Source organism: Rhipicephalus sanguineus, chromosome 8 (genome assembly GCF_013339695.2).
Source record: "Rhipicephalus sanguineus isolate Rsan-2018 chromosome 8, BIME_Rsan_1.4, whole genome shotgun sequence".
Classification (NCBI taxonomy): Eukaryota; Metazoa; Arthropoda; class Arachnida; order Ixodida; family Ixodidae; genus Rhipicephalus; species Rhipicephalus sanguineus.
Genome location: NC_051183.1, coordinates 4,024,116 through 4,041,746, shown reverse-complemented (window position 1 = coordinate 4,041,746; position 17,631 = coordinate 4,024,116). Strand labels below are relative to the sequence as shown.

Below are 17,631 nucleotides of genomic sequence, written 5' to 3'. Positions count from 1 at the left end.
ATTGTCTCGTGCACATGTGCGAATGTAGTGTGGCTTCTGTGGGCATTTTGCTTGACTCATATTTTGGGAAATAAGAACGATCTTTCTAACATGTTCGCGAAATTTCACATCAACGGCATTGAGCTTAAGAAAGACCTACATTTTAATTATTTTTATATTCTTTGTTTTCTTTTGCTGCTCATGTTGTCAAGGTGAAATTACGCTACGAAAGTGTACGATATGTGTCTATCGTACCCAGACTGGTTGGCGTTGAACGTGCAGAGGTATGTGTTTTATTTAAAACAAAGCACTTCCAAATTGTAAAAATTCCGACACTTTGAAAACTAAAACTTCATCAGTGTCATCAAATTATGACATTAAAATGCAGCTGGAATGCATTGTTTTCTTGAGCCTTTTTTATCCCAGAAAAAACGGAGTGTAAATAGAAATTATACAAGGCACCGCGTGTAGGTTTTTATGCTGTTATTTTCCTTTTTCGCAAGTTAAAACACTTAAATTAGATGAAGACCATGTTCAATCTTACATTCTTTCGCGATATGCCCTCCGACAAGCAATCCGGCGAAATAGTATTAGCCATGATTTGCTGTCGTGCTACGACTATTAATAATAATTGGTTTGCAAGCATATGCACAAACAGGATGACAAATAACAGTAATGACAGCTTTCAGAAGCTTCACAATGCTTGCACATCTTACGAACGTAATACTTTTCATGAGCGAGTAAATAAACGTAATACAGTAAAAGCTCATTAATTCAGATTTTACGGACCGTGAAAAATGTCCTAATTAACTGAATGCCGAGTTATCGAAAGTATCAAGAAAACAATAAACAAGCGTCTATTACATCAATGCATTTTTCCTTTCTTCATCAATACGTATATCCAGCACTTATAATGCAGAAGAGCAGAGTAAAGCTGCAATTTTCGTCATTCGCGATTTCGTTCACAATGTGACCCTGTGTGTTAAGACGAAACGGGCTCTGAACCCTTCCCTTATTACGTACCGCCATCACCAATACCACCACGCGCTCGTGACGATAATGTTTTCGCCGAAAACATGGCCGGCAACTAATCGTCCACCGCAGTGTAGCAAGCGATTTTTATGACAGCATGCGGACCGCGGCTGAATCACGGAATATGACAAGAGATTTCACAGCAGCAGTCACAGAAACTGCTAGCTGACCTCCAATGTGCAGTAGGTACTTGACAGCTGTTGGTAATGAGGCTCAAAAGCAAATTCAGGGCTCTGGCACAATTAAAAAAAAAAAGGCATTTCACCAAGCTAATAGGAATCGACCTTCTTATTATAGTATTTATATGGTTTGGGAAGTAAGTTCTGCTTAAGATCATAGGGTGGAGCTGTTTACGCTACAGAGACTTGAGCTAGTTGGTAAAGATTCATCACAGAAGACAGTAGCACTTGCAAACATGCACACAAAAGCAAAGAAATATGCAACGCAGGCACCGACTGTCAGTTGAAAGGTCTTGCTGTTGCAGAAAAGGAGGTATACAGAAAATTTGTCTCTCCATGCCCTGTAATGGCAGTAACTTTTTCATAAACCGGCTTTTATAGAAGAGAAGGCTTGCAATATTTTGTCAGTAGTGCGTTTGCGATAAAAAACGCATACTCATAATCTTTTTGTGTGTTTTTCAGTCGTTATTAGTGCAAATTGCCGGTGTTGTGCGCAGAATAAACTTAATGTGCAATTATGTCTGGGGTGTATAGATTACCGCTGAACTCGACATGCGTGTCTATAATTGTCGATAGTTTTCAGTTTTTGTTGCACTACAGAGCAGTACACTTTATGCAAATTTGGTCCGCTATTAAGGGATTAGTCTCTCAGGTGACAATACTGTGATAGCTGCTTTTAAATGGGGCCACTTAGCTCTAAACTTTGTTTCATAATCTGCATATTTTGCAGTTTCCTGCAGTAATCTTAAACGCTCCGCCCTCGCCATCCAGACTAAATAGAAAGCCAAATCAATATGGCTAATGACTGAAATATTAAATGCCAATTTGGGCAAATTTCACTTCTTTAAGGGCGGAGCTCTTAAAGCTTTTGGTTGCGCCGGGTAGAGCGAACAGAAACTATCATAATCATGAATCGGCACCGCTCTCTTTCGTCCTCTTTTCTCTCAGTCCTCTTCATCTTCTGTTCACTCCCAAAGCGCGTGCGCCGATTTCCGGCGTGGCTTGGCTAACCCTGCTTACTCGGAGCAAACCTGATCGCGAGAAAAGAAGAGCGAAGACAGAAGAGAGAACAGGAGATAGAAGAAGACAAGAGAAGAAAGAAAGAAAGAAAGAGAAGACAAGAAAGAAAGAAAGAAAGAAAAGAAAGAAAGAAAGAAAGAAAGAAAGAAAGAAAGAAAGAAAGAAAGAAATAGAAGAAAGAAAGAGAAGAAAGAAAAGAAAGAACAAGAAGAAGAAAGAAAGAAAAACGAAAAGGAAAGAAAGAAAAACAAAGAAAGAAAGTAAAACGAAAGAAAGAAAAAAAGGAAAGAAAGAAAAAAACAAACAAAGGTAATAAACAAAGAGAAAATCTTGGTGAAAAAAATTCCTCATGAGTTCAACCCGCGTACCCACAATAGGAAGGCAAGCGTCTTAACCACTCGGCTATCCAAGCACGCTTACAGAACATAGCATAGCTTTGTATTGGCCGTGAGATCGAGCGGAGTCGCCGCCTGGCGGCTTCTGACTGAACCGCGCCTAGTGTGGATTGCTCCATGCGTCGTCTGCTAGCCACGTTGCGTTTGCATGTGCGCGTACGTCATGCAGGTCCTGAAAAGGCGGTTTGTTCTGTTGCGTTAGTGCAACTTTAAGCGCTCGTACGTATGCCTAACACGATGTAAAGAAGCATTTGGCCTTGATCGGCTGTATATGTACTGTAATAACATTAGTGAGTGCACTTATCGAGAGTGCTGTGTGTGATCGTCGTACCTCCGTTCACGAGAGTCATATCAGTCCAGATGCCGCTCTGTGGTCGAAGACGGCGAAGCATGGGACCGCGCATACAGTTTGCATAAAGCAACGAATGCGCTGCTCTAGTTTCAGCAACGGGACTCACTCACCGCCTGTGATGTCAAGCACAGAACTGCCGTTACGTCGACGCCAACAGTGACTTTTCTCTCCTCCTCTCTCCAACTTTCCTTCCCCCTCCCCCCTTCCCCAGTGCAGGGTAGCCTACCGGGCTCGGCCCTGGTTAACCTCCCTGCCTTTCTTTCATCCTTATTCTCTCTCTCTCTCTGTGGTCGAAGCACATTGCAAAGTGCACTTGGCGTTGTCCTAAAGATGAGAAGTATTAAATCTCGTGTGAATATAGCCTTTTAGCGGCTTGGTGGTAAAAAAAGGCTCTCATGCACTTGCGCGTTGGGGTTAGGTGTATAACTTCGGGACTGTCGTTTAAAGGTTACGCGACGAGCTTTAGTTGTGTACGGTCCTGGTCCCACTACAGAGAAATATTTCTGTCAAGTCACGTCTAACACCTCGGTACTTAAATTGTCCCCTCAAAAGAACAGAAAATGGAATGACACAGAAATCGCAAAACTGAGTTGCCTTGCGCAATTATAACTTGTGGCGAAATGTATACAAAGACACCCGTCTGCTTGCATTAAGGTACGCGTTAAGACCCCTGATGGCCAAAATTAATCCCAATGGCGTAATTTATATTTATGCCGTAGTAATTTCACGCGAAGCCACAACTTTTTTTTAACATTGTCTTGAGCGTTTGTGCTACGTTGTTATAGTAGATTGACGGAAGGCAGCGGACATTATTCGCATGAAAAAAAAAACGTACTTTGGTCCTTTGAAATAACGGGGCCTTTGTTCCATTACTGTGGTACAAGTAATCAATCGAAGTTCCGTGCTGTGCAGTTACCTTTGTGTACTGTTACTGGAATAAAAATAAGCGTGTGCATGTTAAAGGTCTCCGTAGCGCTAAAGCGCTGTCAGCCACGTAGCCTTCCTCAGTAAACCTATCAACTGTCCTACATTTCATGGAGAACTGAATAAAAATGCGGATGAATATTTGGGCACGCAGTACACATAGTGCTATTTGAACTCATCGTGCAGGAATACGAGCTTTCTTTTTGTTGGGGGGTATCCAGTTGAACAACAAGTAAATACTTAATTCAGTTGCACTACAGCAGTGCGTAGTAGACAGAACACAAGCTAAACATGTACAAATAAGACAAGAAAGCTTCATCCACTGCGAAAACGCCGACTGTTGCCGAAGGCGAGCAACCCGTTCGTTGGCAGAATGCGCTTCTCTCAGAAGTAATAGTAACGCTCGGTGCGCTTCGTGCATTAATTCGGGAATGAAGAGCGCACATATTACCAGAAAGCTGCAGTCAACGCATTTTGTTTGCCGGAAATCGAGTCAAATCGCTCACAACGAAGCGCTGTTGTGTGCGTTTGTATACGCGCCGACAACCGCCTATCCACACTAGCGCGGCGACGGTGCTGCCACCTGTAGCCCGATCTCTCGGCGAACAGTATCGTATAGCAAGGGGGTAGAAAAGGGAAGTGAGGGTCAGGAGGAGGAAAAGAAGGAAGGAAGAGAGTAAAGCATAGCTAATAAAGAATGAGAAAGAGACATATAAAGAAATGCAGAAAGAGAAAGAAAGAAATAGAGACAGAAGAGATAGAATGAGGAAGCAAGCAAGAAAGAGAGCGGATGAGAGATAGTGTGTGAGACAAAGATAGGAAATAAAGAAAAGGAAAGAAAGAAAGAAAGAAAGAAAGAAAGAAAGAAAGAAAGAAAGAAAGAAAGAAAGAAAGAAAGAAAGAAAGAAAGAAAGAGGGAGAGAAAGAAAGACATAGAAATAAACAGAGACAAAAAAGAAAAAAAAACAGAGAGATGAGACAAAAAAATTCACAGCATATCCACATGGTGAATGATGAGCGGGGCGAAGCTCCGGACGGAATCATCGGTAAACCGTGAATCTTCTGTGTAACGCCTCATCAATCATCATATAAAGAGTGAGAAACACTGTGTGTATATTACAAACATCAAAATTTTATTTTTCGTAATTAAATGAGGCTTGGCTTGCGTTGTCCCTTCATTATCTCGGCTTTTTGGTCCGTGAAATGAAGGGATAGCGGTTCCTGTACGGGTTGCAACTGGAAATTTGAAAATACCAGTTTTATACACGTCGCTCTGATGGTCGTTGGTTTCATATGATCAAAGGACGTGCACGTGAGAGCATATTTGGCTGCCATATGTTGTATTAACCACACATTGTTCTTTTCGGTTATATCGACATTCAGGTCACCAACTAACACAAATGCTCTATTCTTGTACTTGTCATAATTACACAATGCCGTGTCAATGAATGTCTCGATATTCCCACTCGACAAATTGGGTGCAAGGTACATGGTCATGATGATGCATCAAAATCGATGGCAGCATATTCACCGTTGTGGCGCTGTGTCGTTGGTAGTAGTTTCAGATCGTGTGCCTTTTCTGTTTGTTTGACGTATGCGGCCACGGCACCTGCAGGACGCTCTGCATCATCGATGCACACGATGGGAACGTATCCTTTAATGTACGGTCTTTTGGCGTTCCATGTCTCGGTAAGACAGAGAACGTCCACCGCAGTAAGTATGGGGTCCCGTTCCACATCGTCTACAAGCTTGAAATAAAACCAGCTAGGCTTACATGGTAGGCGGGAAACTACAGAAGGCAACAACAAGTAAAGAAAACATAAGAGAGCGGAAATCTTTTGCCAAGACGTTCGACCACTGCAAAGTTAACGGCTATCTAGTGGGTGGGTCTCTGTAGCCTTGTCTTCCATCCGGCGACTCCGAGCAAAAGAGAAAGCGCGCCAAGAGGGAGCCTCATGGCGCGTTACTTCTGAAATGTTGTCTTCGGGCGTCGTTGAAATCACGAGACGTAGTAAAGAAGAAAGAACGCCACACAGGCGAACACGCACGAGAGTCTCACTCGTCAACGTCGTCTTCTTCTTCTACTGCATACCATAACGCGCGCTTCTCACGAACTAGAGGTGGCTACTACAAACAAACAAACGGAGGATGGACAGACCCACGGCATAAGGAGCTTCGCCCCTAAAACAAGCACAGGAATAAAAAGTAGAGAAACAAGCAAGGCCGCCCAGCTCCGCACTTCCTTCAGGCTTGGCACCCCTAGTGCGAAGCGGCCTTAATTATTTTTGTCTTGAACGCTAAAATGTGTCAGCGTCCGGTCACTGGTCGAGAAAACCGAAATTTATGCTTCTATATTTAGGAACAGCTTTAGTATGTTCTCATTTAACATGTTTTTTATTGTTTTGTGCGCAGTGGGGCCACGACTTCTATGAGATCATGTACGGAAAGGATATGATTGCTGAAAATACACTAACTAACTTTCAGTCGTACGTTGAAGGGCGGCTGAGTGACTTCGTGGGTGCCGACGCCGTAATGCTGGTCACCGGGTACGTTGATCTTCACAGCAATTTCTTAATGAGCGCATCCTATGTCATCCTGACATTCACTACGGGGTAGGTGACTTCTTCAGGACCTTAACAATATTTACTACCTACCTACCTGCATACCTACCTAGCTACCTACCTACCTACCTACCTACCTACCTACCTACCTACCTACCTACTTACCTACCTACCTACCTACCTACCTACCTGCTTGCCTGTCTGCCTGCCTACACTATTTCCACTAAATTGTAAACATTGTATTTCGCTTCAAAAGTGCCACTAGATCTCAGCAAGCTGTTGCATTGTTGCGACTGATATATTGCATGATATATTAGACATGAGGTGTTAGATACCATCAATTGGTTAATAGAGAACGCGACAGAGTGTTTTAATGACTACCTGGATGCTGCAACAATACTGGCAATGAAAAGGTCTACAAAGCTACTTGTGAAACACATGAAGAGAGAAAGAAAAAAAATTGAGGGCAGTTTGCACTAATGACAGTTTCCATTCTACTGCAGTTTGCACTAAGTCGCGCAAAGCTTGGCATAGCGAAGCACGGACCCGTCGCCGCTCGTACTCCCCGTCAACCGACTCGTCTAGCAGGGGCGTTGCCAGGGGGGGATGGGGGGTTTCATACTTCCCCTCCGAAAATTTTCAATTTTGCTTGCGTATATGTATACGCACACACACAAATGCACGCACGAACATGCGTAAAGTATGGCTGAACTCCCCCCCCCCCCTCCGGAAAAGATTTCTGCCTACGCCCCTGTTCGAGATGCGCGGCTTCCTCCTCGGGAGTACGCAGCCAGGCTATGCACTATAGAGCGGAGGCTGCTTGCTATGTCTCCGTCGGTGGGCGTGGCTTAGCTACTGCGCATGCGCGGCTTGGCAAAGTGGTGCGACATCTGGTCGCTAGACGTCGTGATGCTTGCCTTCTATTTCTTTCTATCTTTTTCTCTCTCTGCTTCTTTCCCTCTCTTTCGTTAATGTTCTCTCTCTCTTTCTCTTTTCTTTCTTCCTTTCTTTCTCTCTCCTCCTCATCCTCCTCCTTTCCCTCCTCCTCACGCTCACTTCTCTTTCCCACCCCCTTGCATCACTATACTATACAAGGCTATGATATACTCTGCTGGCGTGCTTGTACAGCCGAGTGGTTAGGACGCTCGCCTTCGGATCGAGAGTAGGCGGGTTCGAATCCTGCCTCGTGAAGAATCTCTTTTCGGCAAGAATGTTTGTCTTTCTCTTTCTTGATAGCTTTCTTTCCGTCTCTCTGTTTGTTTCTCTATTTCATTCTTTCTCTCTCTCTCTCTGTACTCGTTCTCAGGTAGCCGCACAGTGGCACATAGCCGTCAAGATGATTATTATTTCCTGCGATCGACTCACAAATAAAAAACGATTTGTTAAACAGCTTCGCTGGTAAAATAAGAGTTCAGCGTACGAGAATTTACAGCTTCAGTGACAGTGCGAGCAAACACTAGAAAGAACTGCGAAGCAATGTATTTGCTAACTTGTTTGTATCGCGCCCAAGGTATGTAATGCGGTCCTGTACGAAGGATCGACTGCCTAAGACAGCGCTTTTTTACAACTTTTGGGCTGATTGCCGAGATGTCTCGTCTCGTTGACGATGCCCGAATATTCTCGTTGTGCTCCCGGATGTCTCCTTTGAAGTATCCGGATGACGACTGGCTCAAGGTCACTTGAAGGTCCCTGAGAACGTGAGCTAAGAGCATTTCATGCTTAAAAACCTCGATTACTTTGTCGATAACGGATGCAGCGCGCACTGGTGTTGCCTGAGGAAAAGGCGATAGCAACGCGCCTGTTCGCATCTTTCTACGCCCATCAATAAAGGCAAACTTAAGAAGCTTTCTAACTGCCATTCATGTCGGCTTCCTTAGACACTCCATGGTGAGCGTGAGCACTGGACGGATCAGGCCAGGGGTAGCAGGTAAGTACTGCAGTCCCAAAGTACTACAGTCCCAAAGAATTCAGGATTGTATAAATTTGAAGCTGAATGTTTGCCATCCAATCTTGCCTACGCGTACTCGCACTTGCCGCCTAATTTCTTGTTTAGGATTGGCCATGACCGGAGGTATGTGCACAAGGCGAAGGGTAGGTGAAAGCTTGGACATCGGGAGAAGATATGCCGGTGTTGCTGCTCTAGCTCACGAGCTGGCGCACATGTACGTATGATATTCGAAACCTAGTGTGTAATGTTGTATAGTTCTCCCGCTATAGTTTCTGTGTTTCATCTTGCCTCAATAACAGGTTAAAATAGGACGGAACATAGACGGCTGCAAAAACAGGCACAACACTAGCGCTAGTGTCGCCTTGGGTTTTCCTGTAGTGTTTTCCTATCACTTGCGTTGCCTCTCTCTTTGTAGCCGCCTCCTACGTTCCATGATTTTTAAAGTTCTTTTCATATGCATCAACTAGCCCAGACTTGTTCCTTTCCAACTTGCCATGTTCTATATATACTTTACTTGCGTCAGTCAAACTCGGACTCCTTTCTTTGGTTGAATTCAAGTGCCCTCAATTATTTAATTTTTTTTTTGTATACATATGTACATTTGACGGGTGATGCTTTTTTCGGCTGCAGCATATTTAAAGGTAGAGCAATATACATACGTGCGAATTTATTTTCCCTATTTGGATGTATAGGCGGGCCGTCACTGCATATCGAGTTATGCGATCAATGAGACGAGAAATTGTCAGTTTACGCTAATTCATTTTTCAATGTATTGACCTTGTGTTGCTAAATAAACTGAATGCTTCGGGGCTTTTCGTGAAAACGGTCCAAGCAGAGAAAAAAAATTTCATAAAAAAAGCTTCTGCAGTGAATAGCTACGAGAACAAACGTCTCACATTCCTATCCCCTCTGAAAGCGAAATTGCAAGCCTTCTTCCAGCAGTGGATCAAAGATATTTCCAAGCGATTACAATGCTGCTGGTGCTGATAACGTTGATTACAACGAACACGATGGTGGTAAGATGATGATGATAATGATGATTATAGTGCTGATGATTGTAGTGTTGATGCTACGCGTTCCTCAGCCGCCATGTTCAGCTTGTATAGAGCAAACGAAAGATTTATTCTGCATTAAAATACGCTGAATCAAGGGACATGACGTGCACGACTTTTCTAGAGACGCTTCTGGGCTTCACCTCATGCGTAGCAGAAGCACGCACCTGTTCCGAGGTTTTGTCTTCTGCCTGTGCCATCGATACCGCACTTATCAAAAATGAATAGAAATCACTCCACGGAAACGTTAAGATTGTTATTCCAGGGACGATTGCCGGAAAGTGCAACTGTTTTCATATCGATAGCAATAAGGTTTGACGCGCACTTTCGCCGATATAAGTGAAAGAGTGACACAGCCTTTTCAAAACGACATAGCGCACTGACATATACACGGCAGGTGCCCGAGGACAGAGCGAAATGACACGATCTTGGATAGCTTGTAGCAACTCACATAAAATGTCGCACCTCGTAAAACAAACACACACACACACACACACACACACACACACACACACACACACACACACACACACACACACACACACACACACACACACACACACACACACACATATATATATATATATATGTATATGTGTGTGTGGCCATGTGGCCATCTATATATATATATATATGTATATGTGTGTGTGTGTGTGTGTGTGTGTGTGTGTGTGTGTGTGTGTGTGTGTGTGTGTGTGTGTGTGTGTGTGTGTGTTTTACGAGGTGCGACATTATAATCAATTCAATGACCTGCAGAGCTTTTCTAGGATGTCGTGTTTGGCTTCTGATAATTAAGATACATGGGCTTGCGTAATAATAATGGCATAACGAAGCTATAGCTTGTTTAAGTTGTTTTAGGATCTTTTAGGTATAAGCCAATGCGTGCCCTATACCTGTATACGGCACGCGTTGGCTTATACCACATATATATATATATATATATATATATATATATATATATATATATATATATATATATATATATATATATATATATATATATATATATATATATATATATATATATATATATATATATATATATATATATATATATATATATATATACACACATATATACCATATATATTTTTGAACTTCCTGTACGTCATACCCACAACGCATACTACACAAGAATAAAAAATCATATTTTTATTTGGACCGCTACATTGTGAAAGTGAAGCCGCAATATGGGTCAGAACGCTCGTTTTCCCAAATTTATCACAATATTGTGGCAACGTTTCTTCTTCATTCAATTTGGATTGGATTGGAAGAACTTTATTAACAAAGTCCGGAGGCGTGTGCCTTAGCACACGGCGGGCCGCTCCCACGACGGGGCAGTCAGGCCGAGACCTACCACCGCATCGTGGGCCCTCTGGACAGCCCAAAGTTGTGTACCACAGTATTTTTATCACTTACTATAGGAACCTACAAAGCCCTCAATATGAATATATTACTCGCGGAAAAATCGCTGCTCTTTCTAGGAAATGCTACACATGCAGTATTTTGCGACTTTTCGTAGAGGTTAGAAACAATGACGGTTGAAACAAAAATGAATAAACTATCATAGTCATGAAAGAATAGCGCCTTTAAATTCAGAAAAACATTGTTTCCTAGTAATGGGCCAAACCAGTAATTTTATATAAATTGTTATGTACGACACAGTTTCACTTCCGTGCCCCTAAAGTCCCTGGAACGGGAAAAGTACCGCGACCGTGCGGCCCGCCGCCATATTTGGTCCAGCGCGGCTGAAGCTGCGGCGGCGCGTGTTGATTTTACGCGGAGGAACGCGTGTTTCACGCATTGCGCGCGCTTTTGCGGCCCCGAATGAAGCATACTGTTGTTCTCTACCTGATTAGGAAAGAAATACCGGCAGTTTTCACTTGCCTACACGCGCACGCGCGCGTACTAACGCGATAAAGAAATGCGAAGTACTTTTTAGCGAACCTCTGCTACTTTGAACATATCTATCTATCTATCTATCTATCTATCTATCTATCTATCTATCTATCTATCTATCTATCTATCTATCTATCTATCTATCTATCTATCTATCTATCTATCTATCTATCTATCTATCTATCTATCTATCTATCTATCTAGCCACCTACGACTTTTTGCTCTCCTGTCCGTTTCGTTAATGAAATGTACACAAAAACTTATATGGCATAACATGACTGTAGACGAATATAAATGACAGTTCATAATATGAAAATCCTAAAATGCATGACATGGACCGCATGCTTTACACGCGTTTAGGTTCTCTTACGGCCGCTTCGTTAACTTTACATATACCATAATTGCAGGCCCGTAAGCCAGGGAGGGTGGGCCCAAGGGGCCGGAACTACCCCCCCCCCGGAAATTTTGGTGAAGTAGGTGTTTTTACCAAAAATAAATACTGAAAATAAGTGTTTTGCTCAAATGGGCAAGGTTTTCAGCAAGTGCCCCCCCCCCCCCCCCCCGAAAAAAATTCCTGAATACGGGCCTGCATAATTGGTACTGCGTGACAAGAGTGTATAACGAACATAGGTGCCTGGTTCTAACGTGCAAATAATGACACGCATGTCATATACAGCATATTTACATGGCATGGTCTCGGGGCTATAGCGCCGTTCAATTAAATGGATACATATCAAAACTGCTATGACGAGACATTTCTGTACGAAGAACGTAAATGGCAGGCTGTCACATGAAAATCGTGACTTTCATGTCATGTACGGCATCACTTACTTGCCACGCTCATGGTGCACTCACGGCCGGTTCGTTTCCTTGATATGCACCAAGGTTGTTGTTGCGTGACGTGACTGTATGACGAACATAAATGACAGGTGGTACCATTAAAATCATGACATGGATGCCATCAACGGCATGATTTGCATGCCATGCTCGTGATGCGCTCGCGGCCGGTTCCCGCCGGCTTTGACCGATTCTTGCCGGTTGCAGCATCTAAAAGCGCAGCACCCAGGCATTCTTCGGCAGGCTTGTGATTTAAGTCAAAACGATACCGAATGTCGTAAAGTTGCTGCACGCTTTTCTCAGTCTATAAGATAAATCGCCCTCCAAAGCGCCGAGCGTCGGCGGCCGGGAGACAATAGAGAGGCGAGCGAAGAATAAAGGAATGCGGTACTTTTCCCGTTCTATATATATATATATATATATATATATATATATATATATATATATATATATATATATATATACATATATATATATATATATATATATATATATATATATATATATATATATATATATAATATATATATATATATATATATATATATATATAGATATATATATATATATATATATATATATATATATTATATATATAAGAAGAATGCTCACAGATTTCTTAACATTCGCCCGAGACGACCTGAAGGCCGAAAGCTTTCTCCACCAACGTGGTTTTGCACTGCCTCTAGAATCAGGGCCATTGTAAATTTTTGCTACTGATCTGATTTTGCACTGCCTCCGTGATCTTCCCACATCAGACCAAGTGACGACGTCATATTCTGACGTCATAATGTGACGTCACGGTGACGTCATATTAATGTCGTGATGACGTGTCATTGCGACGTCACCGCCAGATTATGATTTTTTGCGTCACCAGTGTTGACGCCACCAACGGTGAATTTTCGCGTTTGATTAGACATCTAAGCCTTTCGCCTCAATGATGCTAAGACTATCACACTTCAGTAAGATCTTCATCCCTGAACTGACCTCTGGATTTCCACCGTGAAGGCTACCAACTTGTTATCGCATGACTGCTTTTGCCTAAAGTATTAGCGCTGAGTGGTATCGAAAAACCTATACTGCCGAGCTATGTCTCTCACAACAAGCAAGCGGCTGAAAAACACAGCGCCTCTTATTTCCAACGTCGTGCGACCGAGAACCCATGCACGTATGGTGTGATGTGTGTTGAGGCGTGCCTAGAGCACTGTACGGGCCGGATTTTATGTCCCGGGCCCGGCCCGGGCCCTCTTTATGAAGCCCGAGCCCAGCCCGGGCCCGTGGTTCCAACCGCGGGTCCGGCCCGGGCCCGGGTGCACATGACCGAACCCAGCCCGAGCCCGGCCCGGGCCCGTGGTTCCAAGCCCGGTCCCGGGCGTACTTGACCGAACCCAGCCCGAGCCCGGCCCGGACCCGTGGTTCCAAGCCCGGGCCCGGTCCGGGCGTACTTGACCGTACCCAGCCCGAGCCCGGGCGCATTATTCATTACTAATCCAGGGCGCGCTTGTTCATGACCAGGCCCGACCCGGGCCCGCTAGAGGATATTAGTTGTTGATGATGATTATTAATGATGCCGTGTGCTTTGTAGCGGGCGATCGGACGGAAAATCCGGTGTGTACATGCAGCGAAAAGTTGCTTTGCCCACGGTGGTAGCTCAGCGGTTAAGCTGTTTCGCTGTTAAGTCCTAGAACGCGGGTGCGATTCCCGCGGCCACGGCGGCCGCAATTTGATGGGGGCGAAATGCAAGAACACCCGTGTATATACTTATCTTAATGTGCACGTTAGAGAAACTCGAGGTGGTCGAAATGATCCGGTGCCACTACGGCTTGCCTCGTAATCATATCGTGGTTTTGGCACGTAATACCAAGGAATATAAATGAAATGTACCGTATGTGTCAACCTCGAATAAAAGACCAAAATCTTTATTCCTCCCATAGGAACAACCGTGATCTGGCCCATTGTTAGTGCTGTTAATATATATTATATATATATATATATATATATATATATATATATATATATATAATATATATATATCTATATATATATATATATATATATATATTATATATATATGGCGTTTTTTTTTCGAAATGGGCTAAATCCAAAAACCGAAACTAGCTCAAATATTGCTCCATTGGCAAGTACATTCTCTCAACTTTCCTCTAAAGAGAGATCCGGAACGAAATGAGTCAAATACCAACAGCTACGTGTGCTCACAGATCCCGTTTCAAAACGAAATTGAGCCAGATCCATGCGCTGTATGGATCGAAATGAGTCAATCCAGTATGGCGATAGTAGAGCGCTTCGGCGATCACGTGATTCGGCGAACGTGGAAGCCTCCGTGTGATTTCCCGCCTAGCCTGACTACTCTGCCTGTTTTCTGGGTGTTCGTGCAAGTTTTTTTTTTCTTTGCCCTTTCGGAGCTGGATTATCATGGATTCTGGTGGAAGTGAAGAGATCGGCGAGAGATCGGTCCCGAGTCGTCGACGACATCGTGAACAGAAGCAATGTCGACGCCGACGAAGCAAGAATGTGCCACTGCCCGAATTTCAATAAAGTTTTTTCAAGAATAGCGCATTGAATTCCATGTCTCAATTCGAAATGAGCCAAATCCAAAGTTATCATGCTAATAATGGTGAAATCCGCTGCATATTTTTTAATTGATTGTGGCCAGAAACTTCCCCTAGCCGACATGTAAAACATATCATAGAATAGCTTTGACAGCGTTGTATTTAGTTTGCATAGCAAATTTTTGCCGTTTTCTCAAGTTCTCTTTGGATGGATTTGACCCATTTCGAAAAAAAAACGCCTCATATATATATATATATATATATATATATATATATATATATATATATATATATATATATATATATATATATATATATATATTGTCATGATGATGAGCAGCGGCCTAGCTTGGGCCCTCATGCTTGACCAGCACGAGGAGGTTTCGTATTCTAACAGTCCAGACATTTCTAAACATCTATGCCTCCCCACAGAGACGCTCGCAATATATATTTCTTTGCGAACCGTCCAGATTTTTTGATTGTGAGTGGTCTCGGTTACATCGCCCTCAAATAATTTTCGTAAAGCAGCTGTTGGAGCCGTTACAAGTAACAATGCGCGAAATAAGTTTCCCAAGTGTACTCAATCATAAAACAATAATAGAATTTGATGATATATTTCCAAAAAATGCTAAACTATTGCCTATTAGATATTTAAACGGCTTGTTGAGCGACCACCTTAAGAGTCTACGGATAAGTTCAGTCATAGCCACAGATGCCTCCGTTGCAGATGAGAAGGCAGGAGTGGGCATTTATTCAACAGCTTTAAACTGGTCCTTTTCTCTTCGACTGCCCGATTTTACGCCAATATTCCAGGCAGAATTAATGGCAATTATTCTGGCATTGCGCAAACTCCCAGCATCTATTTCTTCAGTGGTTATATTGACCGACTCTTTGTCAGTTTGCACTGCTTTGACAGTACCAAAGTCATCGAGCTGCCTGTCAGAATTATATACATATATGCCCAATCATGTACGTATTGTCCGTTTGGTTTGGGTACCAGGTCATACTGGAATAACTCTAAATGAAGCAGCGGACACATTAGCGGCGGCATCAATTCAGGGCCCGGTCTTGAAGGTTCTAAGACCCTCCTCCCAAAATACTATCGCACGATTTCGATATTTTTGTATTCGAGAGGAACACACACGATCTTCTGTTCTAAACGGGGCAGACTTTCAGCACCTTAGGTTTCCATGGCATAGTTCATGGTGTGGCACAAGACAATTAGAAGTTACGTTAACTAGATTGCGATGCAGAATTCCCTCTTTAAATTTTTACTTACACAGGCCTGGTTTGTTCCTTCCCCTCAATGTTGTTATTGTTCGCAAGCAGAAACCATAGAGCATTTTTTCACAGAATGTCGCAGATATCAACATCTAAGGCAAAGATTTCTTGAACCTCCTTCCGAAAACTTGGGCTTGAGCTTTCCGTAACGGCATTACTCTCCCTGGGGGCGTCGGCACTGGGTCACTGCAACAGGGACATATGTGAGGCAGTAATTAACTATATAAACGAATCAAAAAGACTGCCATGCTAATATTTCTAGTACACACCGGTGATTTATTTATTTCATTTATCGTTCATTATTTATTTAATGCTTTTATTTAACTAACTCTTTCTCTTCCATTTTTTTTCTATCTCTTTAGCATTCAATTGGGAAACCGCGAACACAAATAACATTTTCGCTTACCTAAAATTATCTCTTGAGAATTATCCTTTTTTTTTTCTCCCCCCCCCCTTTTTTTTTCACTCACACATCCTACTGCCGCACGATTCGTGGCCGATCCCCCGTGGTGGGTTGGGCCATTCCTCTAGGATCAACCAACCAACCCACGAACGGGCGTTGTCTCTTGTTTCTCTGTTTCTTCATTACAATGGCGCAGTCGTCGAAAGGTAACCCCAGCTGTTAGCTTCAGGCAACGCGTCCTCCAGAGGAACGCCGGCACGCTTCCTCGCTGATGGAACCCGCAAGTATACCACCGCGGTAAGCATCCATCCCACCATGAGCGGACGGCGTCCAGGCCTCCGTTGTGGTTCCGGGGAACTACTTGTCCGGTGACGTGCTACTTCGCGGCAACAATGCGCACGGGCTCCTCTCACCCAGGGACGGCGTACATGCCTCCTCGCCACCACCTGCCAATCTGTCGGCGCTTCAGGCACCGTCCGTGGACGGCGTCCAGGCCTCCTCGGCGGCTCAAGCCTCCTTCATCGACACCGCAGTACCAGTTCACGACAAGCCATCGCACGGGTACCGGTTACCTCGGAACGCGGTTGACGCTTCCAACGGCAAGGACCCCGGAAATGCCGTCCACGCTTCCCGCAGCGACAACGGCTTACTCAGTACTCCATCGGCACCCGAGCCGCTTAGGGGTGCTGTCCAAGCTTCCTCGGACAAGGGTCCCTCCTCTGTGAGTACGCCGATCGCGTCATACTCCTCGGACGTCACCACAGGCACCACGCGCGGATCGCCCGAGAGCGCCGCCGAGCTTTCCGCCACCATCGCGGGACTCCGAGTCACGGTGAACGCCTTGGCAGCGTCAATATCCGTGCTGTGTCCTGCCGCCTTGCCAGCACTGCATTCGCTCAGTGCCGCGTTGGCCGCCGCCGCCTCGCAAGACCATGAAGAGAGCTCACCCGAGAGCCGCAGAGAGCTGCGGTGTGCCCTCACGGAGCTCTCATACCAACTCGACTGGTTGGCGTCGTCATGCCCCGGAGTTTCGCCTACCGTAGCACCATCACTGGCTGCCTGCGAACTACCGGAATTCCGCGGCTTCCAGGACGACGTTTTCCTTTGGATTGACACCATCAACTCGCTCGGCACCCGCCACGCCTGGACGGACCATCAAAAATGGATGATTGCCATCGACAGCCTTCGCGATGCCGCTA

At 44.2% G+C, this 17,631-nt stretch overlaps 1 protein-coding gene across 1 annotated transcript in view; it reads left to right on the top strand.

Annotated features, from left to right (window-relative positions):
• Positions 1 to 17,631, top strand: part of LOC119401233 (zinc metalloproteinase-disintegrin-like VLAIP-B) — a gene marked incomplete in the record, with an annotated part of 54,998 nt that overhangs the window by 25,102 nt on the left and 12,265 nt on the right. Inside the window, 4 exon segments of the mRNA XM_049418725.1 lie at positions 192 to 263; positions 6,294 to 6,427; positions 8,320 to 8,369; positions 8,496 to 8,604. Of these exon segments, the coding sequence (XP_049274682.1) occupies positions 192 to 263; positions 6,294 to 6,427; positions 8,320 to 8,369; positions 8,496 to 8,604 (365 nt within the window).